The sequence below is a fragment of the Fulmarus glacialis genome, unplaced genomic scaffold, assembly GCF_000690835.1.
Source record: "Fulmarus glacialis isolate BGI_N327 unplaced genomic scaffold, ASM69083v1 scaffold1240, whole genome shotgun sequence".
Classification (NCBI taxonomy): Eukaryota; Metazoa; Chordata; class Aves; order Procellariiformes; family Procellariidae; genus Fulmarus; species Fulmarus glacialis.
This window is the reverse complement of record NW_009188122.1, coordinates 26,087-43,762: the sequence shown is the minus strand read 5'-3', so window position 1 is coordinate 43,762 and position 17,676 is coordinate 26,087. Positions and strand designations below refer to the sequence as shown.

Genomic DNA, 17,676 nt, shown 5'->3' with positions numbered 1-17,676 from the left:
AATCCCCACAGCTCCAGCCACTGTGGCAGCCCTTCAGGAAACGCAGAATAAGGACATGAACCAGTATGGACCGGTAAGAGAGTGACCTTTATGTCTTCATACCTGCCTGTTCTGGACCACTACAGGGAATTGGGCTGTCCTTCTTACTCCCTTGTTTGTTAGGGTGCCTACTCTATTACTGTTTTTTTGTGCATGAGCATGGTTATAAATGCTTATGAGAAACTGCTGGAATGTATGTATGTAGGTATAAGTCAGTCTCCCGTGTTTTTCCCGATAAATCTTGTCTAAGTGTGTTTTGTAGTTTGGAGATTGCCCCTTAAGAAAATTGAAGATTACCCAAAGTTACGGTTGCATCTGACGTGATATATTATTGCTGCCTTTGCCAGCCCTGTGAACCTCTAAATTTGAGTACCCGGTGAAATGTTCCAGAATCTTGGATTAGATTTTGTACCGCTTGGGTAGTTGCTTATTTTGCCAACTACAGTTGGTTGGTTCTTTTTTTTCCCTTCAAACAAGGAAACAGCAGTAGGAAAGAGATTTGCTTTTTAATAATGTTGTCTATGAGAACAGCTATGCGAGACATGCATTTCTGGTGATCCATAGCCTCCAGCATGTGATGAGTTCGTGTAATAATTTTTTCTTAAAATAAACAAGGGTTTGATCAATTCCGGTTTTTTCTTCTTTAGCTTTTTTACCTCTCTTAGTTTTGAAGCGTATATGGGCCTATATGCCAGGTGATCTAAAGAAGTACAGTGTCTTAGAAATTGTAGTGTTGTGCTATATTTACACAGCCAACTTCCTAAGCTGTTATCTTACAGTAATAGACTAGCCAATTTAAACGATTTAATTGCTCACGTTGGACTTATGTCTGTCTTTCTCTCTTATGTCTTCTACAATTCCCATTTATAAACATCACCGCCCATCAAATGTTGGAAGAACATTGAAGGAAAATGCGACATAAATCCTTCCCTTCTTCCCTCCCCCAAAAGCATGTTCAGCTCCCTCCTCCCATTTTAAATGCATGTCGCATTTTATTCTTTTTTTTTTTTTCTTCTTCTTCCGTTGAAGGTTTGTTCCTCTTTCCAGATGGGTCCAACTCAGGCTTACAACAACCAGTTTATGAACCAGCCTGGTCCTCGTGGCCCTGCTTCTATGCCAGGCAACATGAACCCATGGAATGACACCTTCCAGCATGAGTGGGCCACCCATGGGCATGAACCAGCCTCGGCCTCCTGGAATGAGTCCCTTCAACACCCATGGGCAGAGGATGCCTCAGCAAGCCTACCCAGGCCCACGCCCCCAGTCTTTGCCTATACAGGGCATAAAGAGACCGTACCCAGGAGAGGTAATAAAATAAATTATATTTGCGTACACTATTATTGTGACTGCAAGTTGCAATGTGCTGGGTAATACGTGGTGTGCATCCCTGTACGATAGGTACATCTTTGTTCCAGCCTTGGTAGGAGTACTGCCGTTAAAATACGAGTAGCAGCAGCTCTTCCTTTTGAGCTTGTAAAGTATTCGGGTTGACCCTTGCTATGTTAGTCAAGATGACAGTCATTAAAACCAAGAAAGACCTAAACCGGCTGAGCCCTCAAAATGTCACTTTGAGATTCTCATGCTAGATGGTGAATTCATAGACTGTAAGCAGACTTCTTTCACAGGAGTGGATTTATTTAACATGACAACTTAAAAGAGATGTTGAAGGTGAAATACTTCATTTGAGCCCAATACATGTGATGTGCATTTTCTTGGATGGTTTTGTTATTCTAAAGAAATACAGGGCCTATGTTGTATAAACACCAATAGTAATAACGTTATTTTAAAGACCAATTGCTTTCCAAACTTCTTGAGGCTTGATTTTCATAGGCACTGAGGTGAATATAAATCATGTTGAACTCGAATCCCTCTGTGTCAGCATTTATCTAATATAAGTTTATTTGGAGTGTGGTATTTCTGTCTAAGTTCCCATGCTGTTATATGGGATCTGCGTGGCTTTGTAGACAAAATTACATTGCCATTGACTTGTATTATGACCTTGGCCAAAACACTTAGGGTCAAAATTTTAAAGAAATTTAGACAACCAAAGATGTAGACGGATGAGCTTTTGGATTTTTAAAAAGCACCAACGCATTTTGCTATTCAAATTGATGTGAATCAGGCAGTAGATGCTTTTGAGAATCTCACCAACTCTCTCTCAGCATCTATATGCACCTAAATGTCTTTACAAATCTAGCCACCAGTTACTAGCTTCAGAAATAATTTACTAGTAAAATTCTGTATTAAACTGAGACTACAACAGCTATAACTCCAGGTGTAGAGCTTTGAATATCATGATACTGCCCTGACTATAATAATAGTAGTAAGATGTTACAGAAAACAGCAAAGAGTACCATGGTATGCATAAAATATAGCAAACATTTATTATTGAGCTACATTTCTTTCCTGATCTGCAAACCAATTTTTTCTTTTTAATAATAAAAAAAATCAGAAATAAAAAAAGTTACGTGCTTTTGCAGGAGTTTCTTTTCTGGGAAGGCTTTTCACTCTGTAAATGTTGCAACTTACTCTACAACTAAGTTAAGAAAACACAGAATGTGGCTTGTTCAGATAATTTTTATCTTCGGATTTCATATTTTAAGGAATACTGTAAATCCCTCTCTGCTGCTTCAGAAGCAGGTTTTTCATTGTAAGCGAATATGAATATGTTCCCAAGAAGTCAATGCTGAACAGTGCCCTAAATGTTACATGCTTGCTGGTATGGAATTCTGCAGATCCCGTAGATGCTATTTGCTTGTTGGGTTTTGAAAGCTTCATTTATGGAAACTTATTATTCAGTTAATTCTTCAAATGGACATTTTATTACCTTTAAAGTTCCAGTTTTCATGACTTTGATTCCGAAACTAGCTAGCACTAGCAAGGTGTTTATGACTAGTAATAGCTTCTATTTAGTTGTTAGGGTATTGCTAAACTCTCTAGCACAGGGCCAGCATAGCAGTTGTATTGAGAAGACAGACATGGACAACACAGCTTCTATTCTCTGCCCATTCCAGGATTTTTTTTTTTATATTACTTTTTCTTTTTGTGCTTTCATTCTCCATCTCCAAAAGGAGCCTCAGGGGTGGGGCTGGTAGCACTTGCAAAAACCCAAAGATTTTGTCAACATTGCATCTGTGGTAATTCTGGTTTCTTCAAACATGGTACCCTTTGACAGCGCTGCAAGGCTGAGAGTGTGTGTGTGTGTACATGGTTATTCTTATCCCACTTCGGTTTGCAGGACTTTTATGCTTTTGAGTGAGTATTCACCTCCAGCTATCAGGGCTCTGGTTTAGGCATGAGTGGCACTAAATTGAGGAGTATTCACCTGGAGGGTTTTTTTGTTTGTTTTGATTCTACCATTGAATGTATGCTAATAATCAATTCAGGACAGCTGCTTGCATGAAACAGATCTTTGTCCTTTTTCATCTCTGTCATGAAATAGCCGAATTACGGAAACCAGCAGTATGGACCAAATAGCCAGTTTCCAAACCAGCCTGGTCAGTACCCCACTCCCAACCCTCCAAGACCCCTTACGTCTCCCAGCTATCCTGGACAGAGGATGCCAAGCCAGCAAAACACAGGACAGTACCCTCCTCCAACAGTCAACATGGGGCAGTATTACAAGGTAAGAATTTTTAGATTATCTTCCTGCATTCTGGTAGACATTTATGAATGAAGTCACATTGATGACTTCATAGATACTGCTTTTACGTAATTAAAGGAAAGGGAGAAAAAAGCACAGTTTTTACTAATATTTTGGATATCACAGAATCAAGTCAATCAGCCAAGTTGCATTGTAATTTCAGAGCAGTTCATAAAGAAAATTGAATGTTACTGCAGCTCATTAAAGGCTTTTACAAGAAAATGTTGGTTTTTCTTTAAATATAGCATGTAAGAAGTACCTAATGGGGTTCAGGTGTAATATTTTCACCTATTCATGGCACCCTGTAAGAATACAACTTTGGAAATTTGTAATAAGCAAGTTCCACATTGCAGCCTCCCACTTTCTGACGTACAGTGGTCACTGTTGGATTAAGCCAGCCCAAACTTAAAAGCTGTTCCAGCTGTAGAATTTATTTTTGAACTGAAGTTTGCGTGACTTTCTCCGACCTCTCCCTCCTCTTTTCTCCTTTTTTTCCCCTTTGTGCTGCTTGTTTTGGGCAAGAATTAGAATTGTTAAAATGTTGCCTAAAACCTGTTTTATGAATACGTCTTGGATAAGTCTTAGTATTTTCCAAACTGAGTTTGTACTGAGGGCTTGCTGAGGTTTGACATCTTTGAAGTGCGCACAAAAGTGATCTGTTGCACACAGGTACTCCAGTGAGTATAAAAATGGGGAGGACCATCGATGGTCTGACCTGCTTTTAAAGCATTAGCTGTTGAAGTCTCCAGACTACATTCTGATTTTGAATGTAGGCTGGAAGATCTAAGATGCGCATTGGCCTTGAACTGGAATTGTTCCGATGTGTTTCACGCAGAAACCACCATTGAAAAAAGGCGGGGGGGGGGGAAACACAAACCTTTACTATAGAGCATCTGTTCTAGGCAACCAGGCTGTCCACTGTGTACCCAAAGGAATGCCTGTTGCATCGTGGCAGCTTTTGCAGTACACTGCCAGGAAGAACACAAGGAGGAGACAGATCCTCAACTACTGTGATTCCAGTGCAGTCACTTATGCTAAAATAACAGCAGAAGATCTGTGTGAAGTTTTTAAGTGACAGATTTTTTTAATATGTTTTACATGTGTTTATTTTAGATGGGGTTTAAATTTTTTGTTTACAGGGTAGTTCTAACAGGGAATCTGTGGTCTTTCCAATGCGTCCCCTATTTTGTATTCAAATATCAATCTTTCTGGAAACAGTTAGAAAATAAGAGACCTTGTTAAGAAGGGAGATTGTTCTGGCTAGGGGAAGAATTCCAGCTTGCCACAGACAGGACCTGAACCTTTGGATTGTAGTGATTGTGGAGATAGTAACTATGTGTTAAAGAAAAAAGCAAAGATGGTTGGAAATGTAAATGCTTAAGATTTCAGAATGCAGCTCTTATGTACTTTAGAGGATCCTAGGCTAGCAGCACAGCATTTAGATACAGAATCAGATTTGAATTCCTGATACTTTGGCTGTCTGTAAAGATTTCCATCTTCTGACACTCTCATGTGTATGTGCTTACGGTACCCGAGCTATTACAAGAGAGTGCCAGTGCCATGCAATTGCAGTTTTGTTTAATATCGGCTTCCTTCGCATCGTCATTATTGGTTTATTCTGTTAACTGCAACAATCCCCTTAACTACAAGAAACAAAACCAGTGGTGTTTTAATACTCTAGCTACTATTTATACTTAACTATCCTTTTTCTCTTAGTTTGTCTTATTCAGCAGCAAACTAAGAACAGAATGAAACTGTAGGTACATAGAATGAAAGACATCCCCTGACCCGCAGAGCTTTCATTCTGAGTAGATGAGTTGGACAGGGGTGGAAGAAAGGATAGATGGAAGTAAAAGGGACGCAGACATTCTGATTGCGTGTCTTTGGATATTGTTTTTCATGTAGGCTTTTGTGCACTGGGGCTATTTTGGGGAGGAAGCCAAAGAGATACAAAAGGCCGGGTGGGTTGGGGTGGTGTGGAAAAACTGAAGCGAATGGCTGGTTCGTTTCAGAAAGAGAGCATTCAGAGCAACGTGATAAGCCTCTTGGCAGCCTTGCTTGTATCTGGTCATTGCCTGAATTAAGCTGGCTGGTCTGCTGGTTTCAGTTCCTGCTTTGCTCGCCTAGCCTGCCTCTTCCCGAAGGCCTCGTGGGACATCCTGTGGTTTCTTGTCCTTCCGGAGTCAGAGGGGCCTGCCTACCTTGTTTGTAGTCTCTGGTGTTTGATAGCAGTACAGTTCACAAGGCTTATTATTCTTATTTTCAGATAACTGCGATAACAATGTGATGTTATTTATTTTCTAGCCATCAAGGCCTGTACCTGTGGCAAATTACCCTCATTCACCTGTTCCAGGAAACCCCACGCCACCAATGACTCCAGGGAGCAATATTCCTCCGTACCTGTCACCTAACCAGGATGTCAAACCACCATTCCCACCTGACATTAAACCAAATATCAATGCTTTACCACCACCTCCAAGTGAGTAGCAAACAGAATGCCCCCACAGTCATTTATTGTCCCTCTGTTCTCTGCCACATACATTTCAGAGTCTGGAAACTAGCTCCAATTGCTGCTCTGGGAGAGGCTTGGATTGCCAAGTTGTGATAGGTGGCATGCACGGTGCAGGCTCACTAGAGCCAGTGGACAGGAAAGAGAAAGATTGCTATCCGCTCCTAAAATAGAGTATCAGAAAAGTTCTTCCAGGTTAAACTTGTAAGGATTTTACTCCTGAAATATTGCTTTGATATGCTTCCTGACGATAAAACACTTGATTTTGGGTTACATTATATGTGCTTGGTAGGCTTGTTTATTGTATGAACTTCCATTGTGGTCTGTTTTGTTCAAGGGCAAAGCCATTCATTGAACATCACTGCAGAATAGTGTAAAATGTGAATATTTATAGTGGTGTCTCTCTTGTGATCCATAGAGGCTTCTTAAGAATATTCAGTAGTATGCCAAAAATTGATATACGTTCCTTTCAAAGCCACTCAACGTCACAGCTACATTTGGCTGGGAACAGGGCAGGAATAACAATCTCTCTGGCTGTATAGCACAAACTATTTGAGGTTTTGAAGTGACTGATGAACAATAGGAGATATCATTTACTAGGGAACTGGGAGAACCTTTATGTTTTCTGTAAAATAACTGCTGCTGCATTAGCACTTTGCAACTGGTGTTTGGAGTTCAGGATAGCTGAAAAATGAAGTAGAAGGAGGTGGCCTGCAGTATTATTTGGGCAAGAACACAGCATTTAAAGACATTTGGACTTCATAGATTAGCTGTAAGTTACCACAAAACCTCGTTTTATGAGATCAGATAGTAATTGAATACCAGTGTCTTTGGTCATTGTATAGTTTCAGCTGATGAAACTGTTGCAACTAATTGGGTAATGCTGATCCCAGTTCAAAGCGGGGAAAATAAGCATTATCAGAGTTTGCCATGATTAAGAGATTTGTTGTCAGTCTTCTGCCAACAGAGTAAGCCTGGACACAGAACCTATCCAGCAATAAAAAACAGGAATTCTTGCCATGCCTGGTTTCTGTTTGTGGCTGGAATGCTAAGGTCCTAATGTTAAGTGTTGGAGAATAGAAGACTTTGGTTTGCCATCGCTATCGGTTTGAGCCCTGTCCCTTGTATCGTTTAGATGATGTAGTTACTTGTGATTTTCTTTTTTGTGTGTATGAACCTGCTAAGTTAGACCCAGTAGCAAATCACTGTTCCATTTGTTACTATTCTGTATAAATATACACATTATTATTGCACTGCAGATGCTAAAGGGAAAGTTCACACTTTCTCTCCCTCTTCGATCCCAGCCAACCACAACGATGAGCTGCGTCTGACGTTTCCTGTGAGAGATGGTGTTGTACTGGAGCCCTTCCGGCTGGAACACAACCTGGCAGTCAGTAACCATGTCTTTCACTTACGGCCAACTGTTCATCAGACGCTGATGTGGAGGTAAGCTCAGCCTTGCTGCGACGAAGTCTTGCATCCAAGTGATGGAGGAGTGGCAGGCCAGATGAACTTCGTTTAGGTTTGCCATGAATTTCACTTTAAAAATTCTGGCTTAGATAGGAAAAATGCCCTTTAAACTCACAGATACTCTCACCTGTCACTTTCCAGAGACGGTATGTTCTAAAATGCTTCCTGATCTGTGTTGCATCTCCTTGCTGATAGCATCTGGCATGCGGAGTTTGAAAAATCACTGCAACTGTTCCATCCTTTCTGCTATGGGTGGAACGGGTGTGGGACATGCACAACCGACACCGGTACAGACTTCCATTTGGGAGACTCTGAAGTCCTAAGTGCTTTGTGGCCTGTGAAATGTTAGTTGCAGGAGTAACTATGCAGGGCTGTTACAGTTTATGCTTAAACTAAATGGTGCTAAGTATCTGGTAATGAAAAATAACACACTAATGAAGGACCTGATTTAGAGGGTTGGTAAAATCATTTGGAAAGACAAGTGCTTAAATCCTCCAAACTTTAGAAACTAACTTCTTAAATTCCCCCTCTTCTATGACTCCACAAGTAAGGACAGGTCAGAAATATTGGAGCATAGCTTTCCACGTACAAAAGCTTCTGATTTTCACTTACAGCGAGTACTACTTTCCAGCACAGAGGAATAGTTTTCCTAGGTGGTACTTTCCTGCATTTAATGTAGATCTGCGTAAGTGATTCCAGGTTACGTCCTGATTCCACCACGCTCATGGAAGGACTTTAGATCAAATGACAATCAGAGCCGTAATTTTTTTTATTTGTGTATTTTCAAATACCACGGAATAATTTTGTCTCCTCGTTTCGTTTTTCTCAGAAAGCATCTCAGTGTTTATCCTGGCTGCTGATTACATTGTTTGAGCCTGTCTTTGTGCACTGTGGAGGCTGGTTAGTTGCTCAGAATCTTGTATGGAGGCTGTTTCACAGGTGTAGCAGCTGAGATGGTAAAATGCAGCATCGTAAGCACATTTTCCATTACGCCTGCCTCACTTTCAGTTTCTTCCCAAGCCTGGACCACATACCGCCTAACCTTAATGGGGCGTAGCTTCAGCTTTTTTCCTTGTGAGGATCTTCTTCCTGTTCACTGGAATCCACTTGAGACTTCTATTTTCATGGTGTGGAAGGCGTGAGGTGGGCAGAGAAGTGCGCTCTGTTCCCTGCCCCCAGGACAGACTCTGGCTCTAAGGCTGAGGCTTGATGCAGGAGTCCTTGCTGCCACGGTGCCCTCCTACCCCAAGGTAGCCTGGGGGTTGGAAGGGAGGGAGATTGCAGGCAGACCACATCCCATAATTAACACCTAACTTTGAGGTCAGTTATTGCTTACTTGCATTTCATTATCGTGGAGTACTCACAGCAGAGGGAGTTTTGGCAGTTATTTGCCGGTTCTTATTAATAAGTAATCACTACTGGGGATTGTGCTGGCTCATTCAGTAGATTTATAGTGCTGCACTGAGGCATGAGGCTGTTTCTTAATATCTGTTCTTTCTTTCTTCCTTAGCTCACCAAACACATAGCCTTTATTTAAAATTATTTTAATGAAGACTCATAGGTAAACTGTGCTCAGGTCTGCTGTTTTGAAAAGCTTGTTAATAGTGGGGAGAACGGATGGTCCTGTAATGAAGTAATTTCACATTTAACTCAGGGCTGGATGGATTCCAGAAAAATGAATTAGTCACATGTGTGGATGGATTTCAGTTTTATAGAGAATGGTGGAATTGAGCCAATTCTTAATATTTGTCTGCCAGTTAAAATATTCGGCAAAACCTCTCATGTGTACACACATAATGAATAGCAATGCAACTATTTTTCTCCCCACTGGGAACTTTTCATGGTTACGAGAAACAGAAAGGTTGAAGGCAGGGAAAATGTCGTCTTGAAGCTGGCTCAGTCTTAGCACTGCTCAGTTATTGGTGGCGTCCCACTGTGGAGACACTGCATGCTAAGAACATGAGGGTCTCCTTAGCTCTGTCACTGTTCTGTGACATTCAGCAGGCCTGCTCAGAGTCCTTGGGAAGACACTTAATCTGCTTGGTTTTTATATTAGGGGTACCAAGCGTTGCTTCCCCCTGGGTTTGGGTGACTGCGGTGTGTTCTCCTGAGGTGAGAATCTCCAGTGGATTTTGCAGAGAGAGCTTTCAAAAAATTGTTAATAAAATATTGGAAAAAAAGTCTGGAAAGACTTAATATAGATGGATTATGTTGAAAGGTCAGGTAATTTGTATTCTATACCCTTCTTTCTTAAAAAAAAAAGTTTTTATCCAGTGCTAAATTTTGATGTTTTGAAATCTGGAAAAGACGATGTTAAGTCAGAATTGAGATCTCTGGTTTTGGATAAGGAAAACGGCAGTTGAGGTGAGGATCTCCTGAATGAGCTGTTGCTCATGGATCTTACAAAGATATCTTCCTTCAGGCAAGATGAAGAAATGAGCACCTAGGTTTTCAAGCATAAAAGATAAATATTCAGCTGTCTTTTACTGTCATGAACAGCAGAATTCTGACATTTCAGTTCAGTTCTTCATGTTCTTTTAAATTTCTTTTGCAGATTACTCATTCCTAACACAAGGTTAACATCCATGTATGAAATTGAAATCATAGTCTCTACCCCTTAATTAGTGATTAACTTAATCTCAGCCTCTTCCTTTTTTGGAGGTGTTATAAAACTAATTTTTGAGGAGCTAAATAGTGTGTGGAAGTTATTATTGGAGAGGTGGGAGGAATTCATGCTCTAAAAGAAGGTCTAAATTGGGTAGATTTAATCCATAGCTGTGTTAATTTGGAATCACAGAAATATGGGGGGTAAGATACAGGGGTCATTTTATCTTAGTTGATTTACCGGTTCCAAGGCAGGATTAGCTGTACCTGTATTTTGTTTGACAAGTGTTCATTCAAATCCTCTTTTAAATTCTCTGAAGTAGTGAAGAATCCAGAGTCCTCCCGCACAACCCACTGCGGCATATCACTTTCTTGTTCTTAACTCTTAACACACAGGAGAGACCTACCTGATGTTAACATTTTTCTTTCTGCAGGATCATTCCATGGTCTAGTTTTGCAAAGTGGTTTGAGATGTTCCCTTGGAAAGTCCTTTATAAGTGTAAAATATTAACAACAAATCTGTGGCATGCTTGCATCATTAATTCATCATGACTTGCTTCTGTTAAGGGCTTTTATGAAGAAAGTATGTTATACCCTTTACTGGCAATAATTCTAGAAAAATAATCTGATTGATAAAGAAAAAGCGTTCCTAGCATCAAAATGACCTCCTTCTGCAATGTGAAAGCAAAGTTAAAGGAAGATTTATTGGTTGTTGTACAGGTCTGACTTGGAATTACAGTTCAAGTGCTATCACCATGAAGACAGGCAAATGAACACAAACTGGCCAGCTTCAGTCCAGGTCAGCGTTAATGCAACCCCACTTACCATCGAACGTGGCGACAACAAGACATCTCATAAACCTCTGCACCTAAAGCACGTCTGCCAGCCAGGAAGAAACACGATTCAAATTACAGTCACAGCATGTTGTTGTGTAAGTACACTGAGCTCACGGGTGCAGCTGCTGATGCTGAGTTTGCTATTTAGTACAGTTTGCAAATGTTGCCTTAGCTGAAAGAGCCTTAGTCTCATTTTTTTCCATGCATTTTTCTGGTAAGGTGCTTGTTTGATGATGTTGAGACAGGGTGCTAATACGGAAATTTTTGCTGCTGAATTATTGCAGAATGTAGTGGTGTTGTTCCAATGTCTCTGAAAAGGCTTGTGGTCTAGCAGAGGAAGGGAGTTTGATTTCCTACCTATTTAGCATGTGCCTGTGTAACAAGGCAGCTAAAGTGTATTAATGTAGAAGTAGATTATTGTGATGCAGACTGTTGTCCGGTACTAATTTCATTTACTTAGGGTATTAAACTGTGTTTGGTTTGACATGAGAACATCAACACCATAATCATTGGTGGTGGGGATGATTTTTCAAATAGCTTTTCAGATGAAAAACTCATATTCCGTGATGGCAGTCTAGACCATGCAACTTTCCCCTTTCTCCTTTTTCATGGTTTAGTTACTCTTGGGGACAAGTACTGTATTTTTGATGCAAACTGTTGCAAACATACAGTCTGAGCTTTTGACTGTTCTGTTGTCACTGACAAGAAAGCAAGCTGCTACCTCTCCCAAGGTCGCAGTGTGAGGCACTTTGACAAGAAGCCATCCACCCATTTTGCTTCACTTTCACACTGATGTTTCTCTGCATAATGTCATTTATCTGGTGGCTAAGAGCAAGGGCAGCATCGGGTGAATCCACAACGAGCTCTGTGTTGGGGAAGAAGATTCGGTTGGTTCCAGACACATCAGTAGCAACTCGTTTTTGCAACTTCCAACATAGTCTGAGGGCAGGCAGATAGGCTAGGCTGTGTCAAAGAATCCAGGGTTTTAAAAATAAACCCTGGTGTCAGAGATGAATACATCAGCCGTATGTATTCTGAGTATTAAGGAGGGAGAAAATGCAGAAAATATTTGCTTTTTTTAAAGCCCTTGTATACGTTATGCTCCTGGAGCATGGAACAACATACTGCGCAGCGTGCAGAATATCCCTAAGGGAGCGCATGTGCGCAGCAGAGCAGAACCAGCTTTCCTATTTAAGCATCAGGCTCTTACAGAAGCCATGTGTCCGAGGGAAGAATGCAGCTCTGTTCAGCAGTGTATTTACCATGTGTGTTTTGTTCTCGTGGTAACAAAATGCGTTCTCTTTCAGTCACACTTGTTCGTGTTGCAGTTAGTACACCGGCCATCAGTTCGCTCCGTACTTCAAGGTCTATTAAAGAAACGCCTCCTCCCAGCAGAACATTGTATCACTAAGAGTGAGTTTTCATTTTGTGTGGATGATGACTTTCCAGAATGCCTATGTTCAGTTGTGATAACTTACCTAAAAGCCCCGTGTAGAATTATTCTTTATTTATTTAGGGCTGCTTTAAATGCTTGTATGGCACTATATTTAGTTGAGGGTATAGCTGATATGCATGTGTGTGATGGTTTGTCTGTTCAGGAGAATATTCTAAATTACACAGAATACACCTACGTGGATAAATTGTCCATTAAATTGGCCCTTAAAGGTTGAAGTGTTGGTCTTTCAGATTTCTACGTTAGAATTTACAGTACACTTGTGTTTTCTCACACATGCATATACTTTCTTCCTAAACAGTAAAGAGGAACTTCAGTAGCGTAGCAGCTTCCTCTGGCAACGCAACACTAAATGGGGAAGATGGAGTAGAGCAAACCGCTATTAAAGTGTCTCTGAAGTGTCCGATCACATTCCGGCGGATTCAACTCCCAGCGAGGGGTCACGATTGCAAGCATGTACAAGTGAGTAGATGCCAGTGGCCTGGTAGTATTCCCTCAGCCATGTGTTGTTAACAGTACCTTTAGCTTGGTTATCGTATGAGAGCGCCTAATGAAATGGAATTTCTTTGTGTCTATCAACCTAAATAATTAACTATATATATATAAAATATATGTTTAATATAGGGGGAGAAAGTAAGCTATTTGGTTTAGTTTTCAGTGCTAGCAGGCTTTTTTCATGGCAGTTTTACTTTTGTCCAACTGATTCAGTTAATACAGTATTTTCTCTTGATTTCCTCTTTTTTTTTTTGTTTTCTTTTGTTTTTTTTCCTTCTTTGTTTCTTTCTGATACCTAGTGCTTTGATCTGGAATCTTACTTGCAACTGAACTGTGAAAGAGGAACTTGGAGGTGTCCGGTATGCAAGTAAGTGCAACCATGCTGCATGAAATGCAGTTGTACACGATTTGACCAAATTCAGATCATATATAAGGTCATGGAGGGGAGAAAAAGGAAGTGCTAGGAAATAAGGTGTATGTATTACATTCACCTGATAGCATGAAGTCCAGTGAGAATTCTTGCGATATTTCATAAATTGAGGGAACACCCTGGACTATTAGAAATCTAAAAACAGGTAACAGATATTTTCTCACAAAATATATCATCTGCAAGCTCTCATTACAGGCTATCAAAAGGTTGTGTAGAGTTCAAAGGAAGCTCAAATATTTACATTGGTAAGACAGATATCTACATACATGAATAAACTGGGAGTTTGTCTTCCCCTAGATTATGAAGTATAAGCAACTACCTGACAACAATATGCCACGGCAAAAGAACAGATAGTCTATTCTAGAGTTATTTTTGTATAATTTTAATGTTGTAATGCCCAAATTATGTAGATACTAAAGTGTTCAGCACCCAGCTGAACATTAAATAAGGATGCCAAATAACTGTCTCAGGTACTATACTTTGAGTCACATAGGTATGCAGTTAATGACAGTGTTCAAGGAAAGGGGGAATTTTGGAGACTGCAACATTTCCCAGTAATTAGGTAGGAAATGAAGTTGGATCCTCCAAGGTCAAAGTTAACATCAAGTGCAAATTAAAGTGAGAGCAGAAAGCAGGAAGGATTCTAGTCGAGAATAAGGCTGATTTTAAAAAAGGTAAAACATTCCCGAGGAGCGGAGGTTTGGAGTGATTGCTTAAAGGAAAAAAGGGGTACCTTGGCATACTTTCAACCTTATGTTTTGACCAGAGAGCTAGTATACTGCAGAAGAAACGGAAAGCTTTGAAGTGGTTACAGACTGCCCATTCTTACATTTAACTGGGCAGAAAGAATCTCAGAACGTCTGCAGGCCAGTTCAGTGTTTGTAACCTACTGTGCTCAGTCCACAGGGTTACGAGTTTGTTCCAGCCTCAGCTGAGGAGGCAGGGCTCTTTAGCTTAAGCAGCTGTAGCAGCTTGTACTTCATCTCTGCAAGTCTCCAGTTCAATCCCTGCTGCGCCAGCCAACGTTAGGAATAAAGAGGAGTGGAGGTTGTCCATTCTGTCTGCTTCTGTGGACATTGCAGGCTTGAGAAGAGCTTGTTTCAATGATTATCCATGATTGATACATATCCTAAAGTGCAGGTGCTTTCTCTGAACTATCTGAATCTTTTCTATCTTCTAAATTAGGCTAAAAATATCACAAGAATTGGATGTCTTGCTTCTTAATTTATGTATTCGTACATCCAGGCCAAAATTTTTGTCCCATTTCTCCAAGTATGAGCACCTTCATTCAGATCTAAGTGCCTACATAACTAAATCATTTCCATTTTTGTTTTGTTCTGTCCCCATCTGTGCTGATCCTAAGTAAAATAGCTGTAATACTTTCAAACCATATTATTCAATATGTAGCTCAAAAAAAGAAAGATCCAATTTGAAAAAAAATAGTGCTAGCTGATGTTCACAGGAGAGATCTGCTATGTTTGAAAAGCCTTTAAATTCGCAATATATTTCACTAAAAAAAATTACAAAGGATGTGAACAGCTTGTGGACACACACAAGTAGATGTATCCTTATCTCGTCTATTTGATGTAGAATAGTATTATCCTGGTAATGCAGATGTAGAACTAAAACTGTTTGCCCCAAATCATTCCTAAATTACGTGTTACAGATAGTAAGTTGGTGGATCCCAGTCTGCTGATTTCATCACTAACCTATCCTTCTTCCATCCCTCTTTTACACATGTGTAGCAATATTCTAACATGAGGTTTGGGGTTTTTTTTCCTTTCTAGTAAAACTGCTCTGCTGGAGGGCTTGGAGGTTGACCAGTATATGTGGGGTATTCTGAACGCTATACAAAAGTAAGTGAACTTACTCATTTCTGATATCCAAGACTAAGCAACTAGGAGATATAATGAGTTAATGAGTACTGAGATAGTCATGCCAAAGTAGGTCTTAGTGATTGAACTTGAATCTTCTGTTTCATGGCTCCTTGGTGGAGCTAGTGATACAGTGAATCAGTTTCTGTGTATTTAATAGATGTTGTTTGGGTTGTCTCTTGATGGCAGCCTCACCAATGAAGCAAAGGGAAGAGTGAGAATGCTTTCTTGTATTTACAAGTAGTCCCTCTGATTCGTATGTGGCAGACCACATAGATATGTTTGGATTTCATTGTGTGGATAAACACAGAAATGTGCTCTCACAGTTGCCTTTTTTAAAACTTGCTTTCAGCACACACTTAAGGAGTGAAAGATCTTGAGGTTGTATTATACTAGAGCATTTCAGAACATGTGTTACCATGCAGATTCTTACGGAAACTTCAGCAGAATTGATTAAAAAAAAAAGAAAAATTAATATGCTAAAATTTTGACTTTATTTTACAGCTCAGAGTTTGAAGAAGTTACCATTGATCCAACTTGCAGTTGGAGGCCGGTCCCTATAAAGTCAGATATTCACATCAAAGATGACCCAGATGGCATTCCCTCAAAAAGATTTAAGACCATGAGTCCAAGCCAGATGATCATGCCAAATGTGATGGAGATGATTGCAGCTTTGGGTCCTGGCCCGTCACCTTACCCATCCCTACCCCCTCCTCCAGGAGGCAACAACTCCACCGAATATGGTAGCCAAGGTTAGTTTTACAGCTTTGTGCACCCAGGTGGTCACTCTAGAAGTCAGTGGTTCAGTCAGCTTTGTGATTCAGGTATGTCAGTGCATCTTCTCAGAGAGATGCGTAAGGAAAGCAAATTATATGGCCGCAATTCTGAAATTCTGCAGTCTTTTAATTTAAGATTCACCTGTTTAGAGGAAAATATATTTTAGTAAGGAAATTGGTGCTTGTCACGTTTATTGCCATGCAGCCCTCCCTGAATCAACAAACATTGTATGTTACCTTACATATTCATGGCCTGCCACAATATACGTCTTCCCTCATTTTTTCTGTCCATTTTCCTTGTGTTCCCTTCTCATTCAAGTGAAGGCTCCTAGTGCTACGGAAGTTACAAAGTAGAGAACCTGACCCATTAACCCTGTTACTTGGGCCACTAAGTTTAACTTGTGGCCAGGTGGGTGACATTTGGTAAGCCACCCAGAAAGTGGATGACTTTTAAAGAGATTTTAGCTGCTTTGCAAACACCTTTGCATTAGAAAATTACTTTTGAGTTCCTGTGCCCATGTGCTGCCAGATTGAGAAACAGGGAACTAAATACAGGCAGTGGAGATACGTTTTTGAATGACTGGTATATTGTGAATAACTCAATTATAGTGACAATTCTGAAATATGAAACCAGAGACTGTTTCTTTTGCAAGTAGTATGATATGACTCAGTTCAGCTTTGGGAAAAGACCAACTGTTCACACATCAGAATCCCCAAATTGATTACAAGGTGATATATGTGCTTTTTGCAGGCATTTGAAGAAAAATATAGATTGCATGCAAAATGTGGTTAATTTGCTCCAATGACTGCAAAACTGATGACAGATGATAAAACTTTTTAGGTTTTCAAACAGATGAATGATTACTATAACAAAGCCAAGAGCACTGAATCACAAATTTTTCACTCGTTTAGTAGGAGTGAAGTGCAGTCAGAGCATGAGAACAGAGCCATCTAGTCTTCATCATTTTTCTAGCTCATAATTGGGAACGGACAGTGTAGTCACATAAAAGTGGGGTTTAGGGTTTGGGTAACGATTGCTGCCTAGACTGTTATTTCTCTGCCTTCCCCTGTGGATCCTGTAGCAGAGGTAGTCATTGCTTCTCGGAGCCCTGATTCATCAATGGCAGGTGAAACCCACTCTCTCCTATTTCCTCTGGATAGGCATATTAATGCAGAGCACTAGATAATCCTAAATGTCTTTATAGGTCTGTCCCTGAGCATGTGACTCAACTCTTGCCCCAGAGAAGGGCATTCTGCTGCACGGCTGTAACTCCCTGCGCATACTGCCTTGCACCTGCATTCTCCAGCAATACATGCGCTGAAACATAGTGTTAAGAATTAGGTAATGTCCTCTGATTAACAGTACTGTAGAGCAAAATAGTGGTAGTGGTATTACTACTGTGGTTTATGTTTGTTTATTTGGGTTTGACAGTAAGTATACTGAAGTTTAATTAATATAACAAGTACTCAGTAATACAAGACCTTATTCCAGCTCTCTACTATATTAAACCTTTCCTGAGAAGCAAGGCAAGACTCATCCAGTCTGC

The 17,676-nt window shown here is 40.3% G+C and overlaps 1 protein-coding gene across 1 annotated transcript in view; it reads left to right on the top strand.

Annotated features, from left to right (window-relative positions):
- The window catches only part of LOC104076369 (zinc finger MIZ domain-containing protein 1-like), a 36,533-nt gene that overhangs the window by 7,035 nt on the left and 11,822 nt on the right, over positions 1-17,676 (top strand). Inside the window, 12 exon segments of the mRNA XM_009577210.1 lie at positions 6-73; positions 1,069-1,172; positions 1,174-1,345; positions 3,482-3,664; positions 5,987-6,161; positions 7,451-7,637; positions 10,986-11,196; positions 12,409-12,514; positions 12,856-13,016; positions 13,349-13,416; positions 15,267-15,335; positions 15,858-16,105. Coding sequence (XP_009575505.1) covers positions 6-73; positions 1,069-1,172; positions 1,174-1,345; positions 3,482-3,664; positions 5,987-6,161; positions 7,451-7,637; positions 10,986-11,196; positions 12,409-12,514; positions 12,856-13,016; positions 13,349-13,416; positions 15,267-15,335; positions 15,858-16,105 — 1,752 coding nt within the window.